Raw genomic sequence first — 13261 nt, 5'->3', positions numbered from 1 at the left:
AAAAGCAGAACAAGCTGCCTTTTTTTTTACAAAATCCATTGAGACATAAAGCCATTGCATGAAACAGCAGCAAGAGATATTTTAAACATGAATAATACAGTCAATAATACTGAGGACTAGACACAGAGTTTAAGCCATATGGTACTTCCTTATCTGTGGGATATCTGTATGCATGCAGTTCTGACTAATACAGTCATTCATTTTAATGCTTAATCCATCATCTCGCTTCCTGTGTTCTTCATTCTAATATTTTATATTTATTATTTTTAGCAAGCATACTATCAGAGATTTCTGCTTGTCATTTTGTTAATCTAACAGCTACACACATCAAGCTCAAATTCTCAGGTGATGCAATGCAACAGAAGTTCAGTTTGAGCCAGTTTCTCCAGGCCAAACTGAACATCACAGTTTTCAAAGAGCTGGGTCTGGATTCTCTGCAACCAACGTGTGTTCCCCGCAGCCACACAGCAGCTGCAGGGAACAGCTTCTTTAAAAAGGAAGAGCCCAAACGGGCTCAGAACATGTGGGGGGGGGGGCTCTTGCCTCCCCTAACCGCTTTCCCATGCAAAAATCATGCTGGAGAGGAGCTGTTTCCCTGCTTTTGCTGCTCCATGTGGAGTATCTGTGGACGAACCTGTTTGGGCTCCCCTTTTTTTCAGAATCTGGACCCAACTATTTAAAAAATAATGTTTTATTTGGCCCTTCACAAAACCACTGGAGTTACATCCTGTTATCTATCACCGAAGCTGAGCCATCAATCTCTAAGTGCCTTCAAGAAGGGCATGACTAATTCCTTTATGTTACATAACCCCACAGAGTTTTGCAGTTGAAATAATTCTGTAAATTTTAGCATGGCAGAAAAGGTATACATAAATTCTCTCCTCGTAGTTATCAGTGTTACTGCCAAATATTTTCATAAACGAATACCAATCTCTGTTCAGTTTGCTAATATTAAATTATATATATATACACACACACTAATTTCTTGTATTAATGTAAACCCCAGAAACATAAATCATTTACTTTTGCTGTCTTATTCATTGATATTGCTTTGATGTTTAATGTTGCATGGTTTTCCATATTTCAAATTTTTAAAGTTCTATGTGAAAAACACTATTTACAGCTGTAGAGTAGCTTCCTACTGAAAGCAGTATTTCAGATACATAACATTTAAAAAACTTACGCAAGCACAATAAAGGAGAACTTTTCACCCTTGAGAAAATTGACGAATAAATGTTACTGAAATGATGTGTGTACAAAGGAAATGAATGAGATCTCTTGCGGTGCAATCCTATGCAAAGTTACATAGGCTATGTAGAAACTATGCAAAAGTCTAAATGCATTGATTTTATTGTAACTCACTGCAAAGGATTACATTGTTGTTTGACTAAATTATGATTTTTCAGATGCTCATTCTACAAGGCTGCCCGCTCTAAATTGACCCGGTCCTTGTTTGAGAAAATCTCGGGCTATTCTGAAAAACTTCAGATTAGGACTAAATTATGACTTCTCCATTAGATAGTAAGCTAGTGAAAGCTCTCTTTTGTAAGGATATGAAAAATTATAGTTGCTAACATTTTTTTAAATTATGGCACATAGGGCTGAGTTCCTCTGAGCATGGAAAGAGCCCTTCCTCCCCAAGGAAGACAACAGAATAGAAAATTAGAAACAGCTACCAAAAGCAAGCTGCAATGGTTAGAGTAATGAAATCTAGCTCCTGCTGTATATAAAATACCTAAAGTGATTCCCTATCTATAAACTTAATTACAGGCAAAAAACCCTAAACATGTGCAGAATAATATTACTTTTGGTGAAGGGCATGGGGAACGTCAGGTCCTGTGCTATGCAGTCTATTGCCCAGTGCCTCTGACTCAGCCTTAGGCAGGAGGCATCCCGCTGGCAACTCTTATTGCCATCCACCGCTCCAAGCAGCAGTGTGGGGAAGGTTAGGTCATGGATGATGACATCACTTATAGGGGAACCTGGAAGTGATATCATATAGCTCTAGGAATCTCCAGAAACTCTTTGGTAGTTTCCAGTGATTCCTACAGTGACACTTCTGGTTTTTCCTGGAAGTGATGTCACAGTGCACAGGATGACATCGCCCTCTATGTCCCAGCCCCCCCTCCCCAAGCTTCCGCCTGTTGCCAGGTATGGCTTGGCAACATCTCTGCGAGAACTGATGCTGAATGTGAGTTTTGAATTGTTTAGTTCCTTCTAAGGCAAAGCCCTTTGCTGTGCCACACCTTTGCAAAATTAGGCTTGCAGACATTATTTGCTTTCATTTTCAGCACAGTCTTTTGTGGGTCTCAAAAGCAGACTGCTTCTGTCTTTGGCTGCATTTTCTGCTTCCCTTTCCTCCTGATATGTCCTTAGCAAGAGGGCAGTGGGAGGATGGAGAGACGGACAGAATGATGAGCACCTTAGTTTGAGAAGTATTCTTTGTTGGCTGTGCCCTTTGACCTCTTAGAGTTCTGTCTCTGGGCACATGGGCTCTGCCCATTAACTTCACAGAGCTCTATCCCTTGACCCCACTAGTCCCATACCTGGATAGGTGAGACTTGACCGGGGGTCTGCCCCCTGGTGGAACTCAACCCCTTCCAGATTTGTGCCTTCCAAGAAGGGGCAACTCTAAGTAGACCCAGTGTTAGGGTTGCCAGGCTCGTTAGTTCCACCAGCAGGAGCTTTTGGGGGGTATGCCCGGGGTGTGTGATCGGCACGTGTGCCTACGTCACTTCCACTGCCGAAACTCTATGGTTTTCATAGAGTTTCGACGGAGGCTGCTAGAGCGTCCGCGTCGCTTCCGGGTAAACCCGGAAGTGATCGGGCGCAGCATGTGGGCACACGTGCACGCGTTGCCCGCTGACCCTCAGCTGCTCGGTGGGCAGCTGGGTGGATTGGCCGGATTTTGCCCGCCACCACCGGGCACTTGGCAATCCTACCCAGTGTATTCATCCAACCAAGCATGGTACTGTAATCCTGAATGGTGGACTGGACCGTACCACAGCACATTGCTGGTTTTTGAATGTTTCCCCAGGTTAAAGCTCCCCGCAAGTAAAAACACAACCACAGCAGGAAGAAACGTTCTAGCCCAGTCTGCTTCCTGTTGTGCTCGCTTTCTATATGAAGAGAGTTTTTAAAAATTTCTCTCTCTCTCTCCCTCCCTCCCTCCCTCTCTCTCTCTCTCAGGAACATTTTAAAAGTTCTCTATTTGCAGCCTGAAGTAGGGGTGCTGCCCTCCAGGTGGGGCCTGGAGTTGTCCTGAAATTTCAACTGATCTCCAGAATACAGAGATCAGTTCCCCTGGAGGAAATGGCAGATTCAGAGGCCAGTCTGTGGAATTACATCCCCTTTGAGCTCCTTCCCTAGGCTCCACCCCTAACCCTGCCCCGGGCTTAGGAGGCAACCCAGTGCAAAAAAACCGTGCATCCCTCATAGGGTTGCATAGGAGATACGCCAGCAAAAAGCTGGCATATCTGAAGAAAATAAAAAAGGGGTGTTCTCAAGCCAAAACGGTTCGGGAGGCCAACTAACGTCGGCCCCGCCCCCTGGCCAGAGCCGGAATGCCCCGGGAACGCCTCCCAGGGCGCCACCGCAGCCTGTGCCGGCAGCCAGAGGCCGGCGGGAGGCTGCGGCAGCGTCCAGCCCCACCGCTGCCACAGTGGCGGCCGGGGACCAGCTCCCAGGCCTGCACACCGGCACTGGGGCCACTCACGCCGGCGTGCACCTTCCAGGCGGCCGTGGTGTGGGCCCCTGCACCGGTGGACGCCTCCTAAGGCCTTTCAGCCCAAATTTCAGGTATGGGCTGTAAATCTCCAGGAATTCCCCAAGGCAGAGTTGGCAACCCTAACCCTGAAGTGTTCCTGTCTCTGCTTATCACCTTTGCATTTTGCCACCTCATTTCCACATCTCACTGACAATGTAGACCAGACACATTACTACAAATACAGTTGCACTGCTCCCCCCTCCCAATATAATGCCTTTAGTGTATGTGGTGTGAGATCTCACACATGTACCTTAATATCAATCACAGTGCAGCTAGATTTAAAAAAAAAACTTTTCTGAATTGTTATTCAATTCTGGCAACTTGCCAAGAGGAGAAAATTTAGGTGAAGTCTGTAGCATTCTGTGTAGAACGGCAGACAGGAGTAAAAAAATAGTTACAGTACATAATAGTGTAATTAATTTGCTAATTTACTGTTGGCCCATCTGAAATTAGCCGAGGGCCATCTGGACAACAGGCCATTCTCACTATCTTCCCAGATAAACTTTAGAAGAAGTCATAAAGATACCAATTTGTATGTATTTTTCATTTGGTTTATTTAGTGCTTAGAGGGAAAATAAAAAGAGACTGTTGAAATTTAATTTCATAGAATTAAACATTGTATGCAGGTTTCCTGCTGTCACACAGACAGGACTAGAGTACTACGAATATGCTTTTTTCTACAACATTTGTTATAAGAAAATAAACAAAAGCAAGAGAATAAGAACCCTCTGGTGCTTTTCATGCTATGATTTTATTCACAGTTAAAACAACTCACTGCTCTATATTACCAATATTAATTTGAAGAGTACTCTCCAATTGAGTGACATATACTTATGGGAGAAGGGGGAAAAACACACACATTCTTTTGTGGGATTTTATTTTCAGAAACTACCCCGTGCAACCAGCTCATCTGAAGGCAGTACTGTTGATATTGCCCCACCTGGAGAGGGTGAACAGACAGAGATTGAACCTGAAGAGGCTCTTGAACCAGAAGCCTGTTTTACAGAAGGTAACAGGGACAGAAAAGACCTGTATTTGACCAATTATGTATTATATACTTTCAGATGCTGCACAATCAGACCAATCTGGGGCCAAACTTCACGTTACTTCCTATTTCTATTTTGTCGGAAAGCTGTTTCAAAGGTGGTCATTGGGAACAGAGGGTCGGGGTTGGGGAGGAGCAGTTTAAGCGTTGGTTTTCCTGTGGTGTCTCTGCTCAGATTCCTTCCCCATATCCCCCTACCCCCTTCAGCTGTGGCACTAGGGTTGCCAACCTCCAGAGGGTGGCCGGCGATCTCCTAGGAGAACAACTGCTGTCCAGGTGACAGAGATCAGTTCACTTGGAGAAAATGGCCACAGTGGAAGGTGGACTCTATGGCACTGTAACCCATTGAAGTCCCTCCCCTCCCCAAACCCTACCTTTCCCAGGCTCCGCCCCCAAAATCTCCAGGTATTTCCCAATGCAGAGCTGGCAACTTTTTGTGTCACTTTTGGAGAACCATGAGTAGGAAAATGGCACTGGGTGGTAATTTTGAACTCACCATGGTAACTAGTTAAACAGCTCTTGCGTCATTGGTTTTCTGCTTCAGATAGTAAAGTAACCCTCCAGTGTCAGACTCAGGCTGCCCCTAGTATCCCATAAGCAAACTCCTCCAGGCAGATGGCTCTGAATAAAGCATACTTTATTAGGAACTAAAGAGAGTTGAAAGTTCTGACTGCATAGTTTGCAAGCAAGGCTTGTTTACAGACATAGGAACTGAAAGACTGAACCAGAGCCCTGCCTCTGAGCAATATCTGACACTCCAGGGCTTCTTGTCCAAGTTTAAAACAAACTAACAAAAACCCCTCCGAATGTTGGGGAAACCAACTCTTTCATATATGATGTAGTTTGGCCCTAATTAGAAATGCTTCGTGCAAATTGTAGACTCGGATACCAAATTCTTCTTTTAGCCACACCTTGTGAGATTTTTTAAAATCTTTTTTGTAACTGCAGACCTCCCTGCTGTATTGTGAAGAGGTTTGGCTGTCAAAGTTTCAGCCAGGAGCAGCAGCTAAAATACACAACACATTATATACAGTTGTACTTCCCCAGACCAGTTTTTTTTTAAAAATTTTTAGTGGAGTTTAGTTTTCTTGTCGTTTGCGGGTTCAGCCCCACCCCACTATTTTATCTTATTAGATAGGGTTCCCCTATAGTCCAATTTTGTCTCACCCTTTCTCCAAGTAGCCTTTAGCAGCTTACATCATTCTTCTTCACCATTTTACCCTAACGATAACCCTGTGAGACAGGTTAGCCTGAGAATGTGTGACTTGTTGAAGGTCACTCAGCAACTTCATGGTAGGGATGCCAACTCTGGGTTGGAAACATTCCTGGAGATTTTTTTTTTGGGGGGGGGGGTAGAACCTGGGGTTAAAAGTTAAAAGAGAAAGTGCCAAAGCAGAACTACAGCTGAACATCAAGAAAACAAAAGTAATGACTACAGGAGAATTACACAACTTTAAGGTTGACAATGAGGAAATTGAAATTGTTCAAGACTTTCTATTCCTTGGCTCCACCATCAACCAAAAGGGAGACTGCAGGCAAGAAATCAGAAGGAGATTGAGACTGGGAAGGGCAGCCATGAAGGAGCTAGAAAAGATTTTGAAGTGTAAGGATGTGTCACTGGCCACCAAGACTAGATTAATTCATGCCATCGTATTTCCTATTACTACGTATAGGTGTGAAAGCTGGACATTGAAGAAAGCTGATAGGAAGAAAATAGTTTCCTTTGAAATGTGGTGTTGGAGAAGAGTGTTACGGATTCCGTGGACTGCCAAAAAAACAAATCAGTGGGTTCTAGATCAAATCAAGCCTGAACTGACCCTAGAAGCTAAAATGACTAAACTGAGGCTGTCGTATTTTGGTCATGTGATGAGACGACAAGAGTCACTGGAAAAGACAGTCATGCTAGGAAAAGTTGAGGGCAGCATGAAAAGAGGAAGACCCAACAGGAGATGGATTGACTCAATAAAGGAAGCCACAGCCCTCAATTTGCAAGATCTGAGCAAGGCTGTCAAGGATAGGACATTTTGGAGGACTTTCATTCATAGGGTCGCCATGAGTCGGAGGCGACTTGACGGCACTTAACACACACACACAGAACCTGGGGAGAACAGGGCTTGGGGAAAGGATGGACCTCAGCAGGGTCATAGAATCCACCCTCCAAAGCACTCATTTTCTCCAGGGGAACTGATCCTCTGTAATCTGGAGATCATTTGTAATGCCTGGAGACCCCCAGGCCCACCTGGAGGTTGGCAATCCTCCTTCATGGCTGCATGGGAATTTGAACCTGGATCTCTTGGATCTTAGTTTGATACTCTACCTACTATGCCACCATCGCTGTCAGTGATTTCCTCTTTGTATGCTGTTCTGAACACAAAATAAATATTATTTCGTTATTTAACCATCTGCTATCCTTATAAACAGGTTGTGTCCAGAAGTTCTCATGTTGTCAAGTGAGTATAGAAGATGACAAAGGAAAAACCTGGTGGAATTTTAGGAAAACCTGCTACAGCATAGTTGAACACAACTGGTTTGAAACGTTCATTGTGTTTATGATTCTTCTCAGCAGTGGGGCTCTGGTGAGCAAAACAGAAAAAAACTTTGTAACATTTTCTCAAAATTTCTCAAACGTCAAAGATGTTAAATTGTACACTGTGTTAGAGATGATAGCCAGCAAATGCTGTATTTCCAATTTTTAAAACGTTTTGCTTAACAATCACATGTAAGACATTCTAGTAATCAGCAGTTCCAACAGTCCATAAGAATCGTACATGCACTCAGGGGAAAAAAATCAGAAAATGAAACTGTTTGTAATTCTTTGGTAGTGTGTTAGCCAGAAATGAAGCGAAGGCGAATTTCTACTTCTGTCTGCACTTTAAAAATATCATTTAAATGAGTGAATGCAGTGGCGCTCTCTCTCTCCCTTCCAATCTTCCTCCACAGGCTTTTGAAGACATTTATATTGAACAGCGCAAGACTATCAAGACCATGCTGGAGTACGCTGACAAGGTCTTCACATACATCTTCATCCTAGAAATGCTTCTGAAGTGGGTGGCTTACGGTTTTCAAGTATATTTCACTAATGCCTGGTGCTGGCTGGATTTCCTCATTGTTGATGTAAGCACTTGAAACCAAAGCTTTATTTTTGTCCCTGTACCCCCATCCCCCCATCCCCCAATCCCCCATTTTTGCTCATTTTACCAGGGTACAGAATTGTGATGTGATTAAGCAACTTTCTAACCAATGCAGTCTTATGGATAGAATTAAGCATAAATGGAATAGGAAATCATTATTTTGCAAACAGTCTTCTTTCTTGTGGGATGACAACAGTTATATAAACTATGCTGACCAGGACAGAAACTGTGTGCCATGCACTCCTCCAGTGAGTTCCTGCTGGCTCTCCCACCTCCTAGAATTGTACACCCCTTCCGCTGCCCATGCAAATTGCATCTCCTACACATGAAAACCTAACACAGGAGTTCTGGGTCAAAAGGGATCTTTTAGTCCGTTGCATACACTAGTTGTGTTACTTTAATCTACACACCCGAATGAAGTTACTATTAGTGCAAAGTATGTTATTCTAGGGTTGCCAGGTCCCTCTTTGCAACCAACGGGAGGTTTTGGGGGCAGAGCCCGAGGAGGATGGGGTTTGGGGAGGGGAGGTACCTCACTGTCATAGAGTCCAATTGCCAAAGTGGCCATGTTCTCCAGGTAAACTGATCTCTATTGTCTGGAGATCAGTTGTAATAGCAGGAGATCCCCAGCTAGTACCTGGAGGTTGGCAACCCTATGTTCTTCCCATGTGCTACAAGAGCAAACCAAACCAGTGGAAAGCGATAGGTGAAGAACTGCCCAGAATGAGAGCAGAACAGGCCATGGAATAGGCAGAAAAAGAATTTAGGTTAAATGGGGAGGCCTTGGTAGCCAATCACAGGTGAGAGATGCTGTGGGGAATGACTGGGTGGCCACATGGCAGATAGCCACAAAAGGAAGATTGAATAACTAAGGAGTAGGGAGCAGGTAAAAGTATGTGGAATTTTAAGTTGAGTGTGTAGAATAGGATGGGAGAAGAAATAAAAACATATTCTGCCTGTCTCAAAGAGCAAGGGTCCGGTGGTTTCATGCTCATGGTGCTGGAAGTAGGTTCTGGAGGGGAACTTCTTAGATGTGGCCCTGACATGAGGGAACAGCTTTCCAGAAGGAGTTTGGAGGATATCATCACTGACCTAGCAAGCCAAATACAGTCATAGACTGCTTTCCGCTTTGTGGGCTGCAAGACGTATAGGCTTGCTGTACCACCAAACTCTTCCTTTTACTGTGATGTAGGACTTCAGTGTGTGGTGTGACAGTATTTTGGCCCTACCTAGGGAGAAATAAGAGAGAACTCGGCAGTGTCTTTTTATTCCCTCTGTTTAGATTGCCTGTCAGTACAGAGATGTATTAGTGTCATTACTCCTCTAGGTTTTGGAAGTCTTGTGTTTGAAAATGAGAGAAGGCAGCAGTCTTCCCCAGTTCCTGTTGTAGCAGGCCATGAGGGTGGCTTAGGCCGAAGGACAGCTGGCTGCAAAAGCAAAATTGCAAGGTAGATCTGACGAGATCAGGTTAGCCTGGGCCATCCAGGACGGGGCACAGAAATCAGTAATACTTTTGAATCCTCCACTATTCCAAGGACTGTCAGAAAGTCCAGCCTTTGACTCTGAATATCTGTATCAACAGGGGTAACTTCATGTGTGGATCTGTATCTCCAGACCGTCACAAAGGCTCATATATGAGTCGTTCATTCTGTACCAATACAATCAGAAGCAGAATAACACATTTCCAAGCCCATTGATTTCCTTGGACTTGGAACAGTATAACTCTTTTTAGGATTGTACTGTAAGGTACCACAACTCTTTGTGTCAGCTTAAATTATTGTCTACCTTGCTAGGAGAATTTAGTGAGCACCAGTAGTGTTTTGTGAAGTCAGGTAAAAAGAATCAAGTGTATATAAAATAGATGTTCTTTACAGCACTAATGCTGTAATCTCCTTTGCACATGAATGTAGAGGCAAAAGGCCCATTTCCACTAAAGGGGGGATACAGACGAAGCAAAGTCAAAGATGAGTGCAGTTCTTTCTACAAACCTAATTATATGGGGAAATCTTCAAATTTGTGTCTTCCAAACTACAGATGAGTTTCATCCCTTTTATATTTGTGAGCATTTTGAAGATTCTGTGTCAAAAGAACTGTGCATTTCTTAGCATATACATGATTCTGATAGCATTTGTCAACAGATTTAGAATGTAGAATGTTTTTCTTAAGTACTATGCCTTCAATGTTGTGTCTTACCAGTAATCTTGTAACCATGATATAGTATAAACATTCTTTTCCCCTGACAATTAAATCCTCCTTGCATATCATAATAATACTTAATCACATTACTGAAGAGGTAGCAATAATATTGCCTTCTTAATATGCTTATAGGACCAAGTTTCTTGTATGTTCTTTAAGGGAGCTTCATTTTATTTGAATAAAAAGTAGAAATTCTTTACATATATTCAGTTCAACTGAAAAGTATGGCTCAATGACATCCGTTCACCCTGCTAGTACCTGGAGGTTGGCAACCCTAGGCCCAGGTGTAAAATGGCTAAGAGCAAAGAAAGTTTACTACATGTGCTCAGGGGTTTCGTTATCTCCCCCTTGGTCTCCAGTCCTGCAACCCCTCTATCTTTTCTTTTTTCTTTTGTGTCCACTCTGTCTCTTGTCCTCCTGAAGCTCTATTGCTTAAGTGTGACCGGATGCCTATTGTCTTTCTCCTGGCTAGAGTCATCTACATTTCTATAGCACTGAATGGCTCTATCCTTGGGAGGTGAGTCATCTTCATTCTTCCTTTCCTCCCCACCCCTCCACCAACCAGCAAAAGTGCAGATCCCATTATCACAATTTTGAATTATGAACTTTGACACTAATCCTGGGAGGTAAGGCATTTTTCCATATGCCTCAAGAGAACTCTGTGCCTTGAGCATGCACAGTTTGGAATGCTCAAAAATGCATTCATTGAACATGGAAAGGGGTTAACTGAACTGAAATGACAGATCAAATCAAAATGGTGTCTTTAGCTCTCAGTTTTGCCCTTTCTCCGACATTTAAAACAGGCCACCTGCCTTTATTATTTCTTTAAAAGTTAGCACCAATATTTGTTTCATAATGTTTCATCTGTTTGCTTGCCTTCTTCATTTTTTAAAAAAGAAAAAAATATTTTATTGTTTAAAATATTTTTATTATACAGACCTCCATATACACTTAGGTCATCTTCCAAGTCTATATGTCATGTGTGCCCATCATCTGAAGTAGGTGGCAATATGTGGCAGGGTCGTTTCAGTCCCAACACTGTGAAATGCCTCTTCAGAAAGTAGATCAATAACCTCCTTTTTTCATCTGGCTTGTAAGCATGGATAAACCATATTACTGTTAAATGGATTGTGGTTTCTTGGCTTGGCTATATGGATTTCCTGGTTGGGCTGGTTTTATTTCTTTAATTTAATAGCAATAAAAAAATTGTTGCCTATGTCCAAAGGCCACTACAATCTTAAATTAAGAATGCGAAGGTTAACAGAGAACAGCAAGAAACTCAGACAGTAAAAAACAGATTAGATAAAGTTTAATGGGGAACAAAATGAAGATATCCTGTCCCCAAACCACAAATCAAGCTTCAAACCTGGCTTTGGCTCAGGCAATGAGACCGTGCGGTTGACACATGGGTCGATATCAGCAAGAAGAAAAACAATTTTCTCTGTTTCTGAACCCAGGTCAAGTCTGATTCCCACAAGAAATTTAGGTCTAGGTTCCAGGAAGGCCCTCTAATTCTAGGGGTCCACAGGAACATGGACACGGGACAACAGGTTTTCAGGTGCAACAACCCATTAATATGGCTGTTGGCCTAGTTTGAAAGCAGATGGCTGGGGAGGCTGTTCTAAGTTTATGAAAGGCGGTATTGGAAAGGTGTTTTCCCCCCTTGAATATTTGGATCTTTGTTATTATTATTGTACTGTAAGTCTCATTGAGGACTTGCCTGGTATAAATGTTTTAATACAATGTTTCCTCACTGCTGACAGAATTGGAGATTTAGTGGACTAACCATGATACAGTCAAAGGTTAATTTATAAATTGAGAAGCACTAGCACATGATTGTGGGGAAGGCCTACTCCTGGACTGTAGTTACTCAGATAACAAACTCTCTCATGTTTAATCAGCCCCAAACATGCCCCACTAATCATGCAGGATTGCGCTGTATCACAGGAGGGTTGTCAAACACCAAACTACTACACATGGTTCATGTGTTGCAAGTTGTGTTCTCAGCCCCCTGCCCTCCCCCAACAAATTCTGGGGCTGAACTCTATTGAATCCCGGCTCAAAATAATACCTAAGTATAACAGGACCTTGCTCTTTACATCTCTGTTATAATGAAATGCCAATAACCTCTTTTTACTTTCTTCCCTGCAGGTTTCATTGGTTAGTTTAGTAGCCAATGCTCTGGGCTATTCTGAACTCGGTGCCATTAAATCACTTCGAACACTAAGAGCTTTGAGGCCTTTAAGAGCCCTGTCACGATTCGAAGGAATGAGGGTGAGCGACCGCAACGAATGAGCCTGAAATAATATCGGCATAAAATGAGGCTGTTCTCGTAGAATAAGGAATAAGAAGTCGTCATTGAAAGATTTCATCATTTTCGATGGCACGCGACTGTTGACAGCCTCTACAAGATTAGCAGTTGTATAAACCTTCTTAGAGGTTTCTCTCTCGGCTAATCTTCAAACCACTTAAACCTTCTGGGTCCCTTGAATGTATGTTGGTTAAAGTGGTTTCAGGATTGCACCTGCTAGATGCATGTGTGTGTGTAGAAACACAGGGTCGTGTGTATTCTGAATTTTTAAAAATTCAAATTTTTGAAGGTAGGCAATCCTGATTTTGCACCGAGAACAGCTGAATTCTGCATAATTTCACTTATGTTACATAATTGCCATTTTTACTATTTTGCATAATTTATTGATAGTCATACGAGTGGAGGGACAAAGAGCTGAACGGAAGTCCCAGTAGAAATCTTATTCAGCACAGAAATTGTCCCATACTTTCAAAAACGTTTTGGAGCCAGAAGTTCCTTTCTTTCCTTTGGGAAGATCAGGAAGCTTAATTATATGCTGAATGCCATACTCTGCATTTTTTCAGGGCTCCTTTGAAAGGTCTTATACAGGAAACATACATACATTCTTCACAGGCTATAAAGGTAAAGGTGGCCCTGACCTGGATGGCCCAGGCTAGCCTGATCTCGTCAGATCACAGAAGCTAAGCAGGGTCAGCCCTGGTTAGTATTTGGATGGGAGACCACCAAGGAAGTCCAGGGTTGCTGTGCAGAGGGAGGCACTGGCAAACCACCTCTGTTAGTCTCTTGCCGTGAAAACCCCAAAAGAGGTTGCC

The 13261-nt window shown here is 42.9% G+C and overlaps 1 protein-coding gene across 1 annotated transcript in view; it reads left to right on the top strand.

Moving 5' to 3' along the window:
* Window positions 1-13261, top strand: part of LOC130487999 (sodium channel protein type 2 subunit alpha-like) — a 79519-nt gene that overhangs the window by 55535 nt on the left and 10723 nt on the right. Inside the window, exons 18-21 of the mRNA XM_056861578.1 lie at window positions 4652-4775; window positions 7233-7387; window positions 7752-7925; window positions 12290-12412. Coding sequence (XP_056717556.1) covers window positions 4652-4775; window positions 7233-7387; window positions 7752-7925; window positions 12290-12412 — 576 coding nt within the window. The remainder of the gene's footprint in view (window positions 1-4651; window positions 4776-7232; window positions 7388-7751; window positions 7926-12289; window positions 12413-13261) is intronic.

Source organism: Euleptes europaea, chromosome 15, assembly GCF_029931775.1.
Source record: "Euleptes europaea isolate rEulEur1 chromosome 15, rEulEur1.hap1, whole genome shotgun sequence".
In the NCBI taxonomy this organism is placed as follows: Eukaryota; Metazoa; Chordata; class Lepidosauria; order Squamata; family Sphaerodactylidae; genus Euleptes; species Euleptes europaea.
This window is presented reverse-complemented; position numbering and strand designations above follow the sequence as displayed.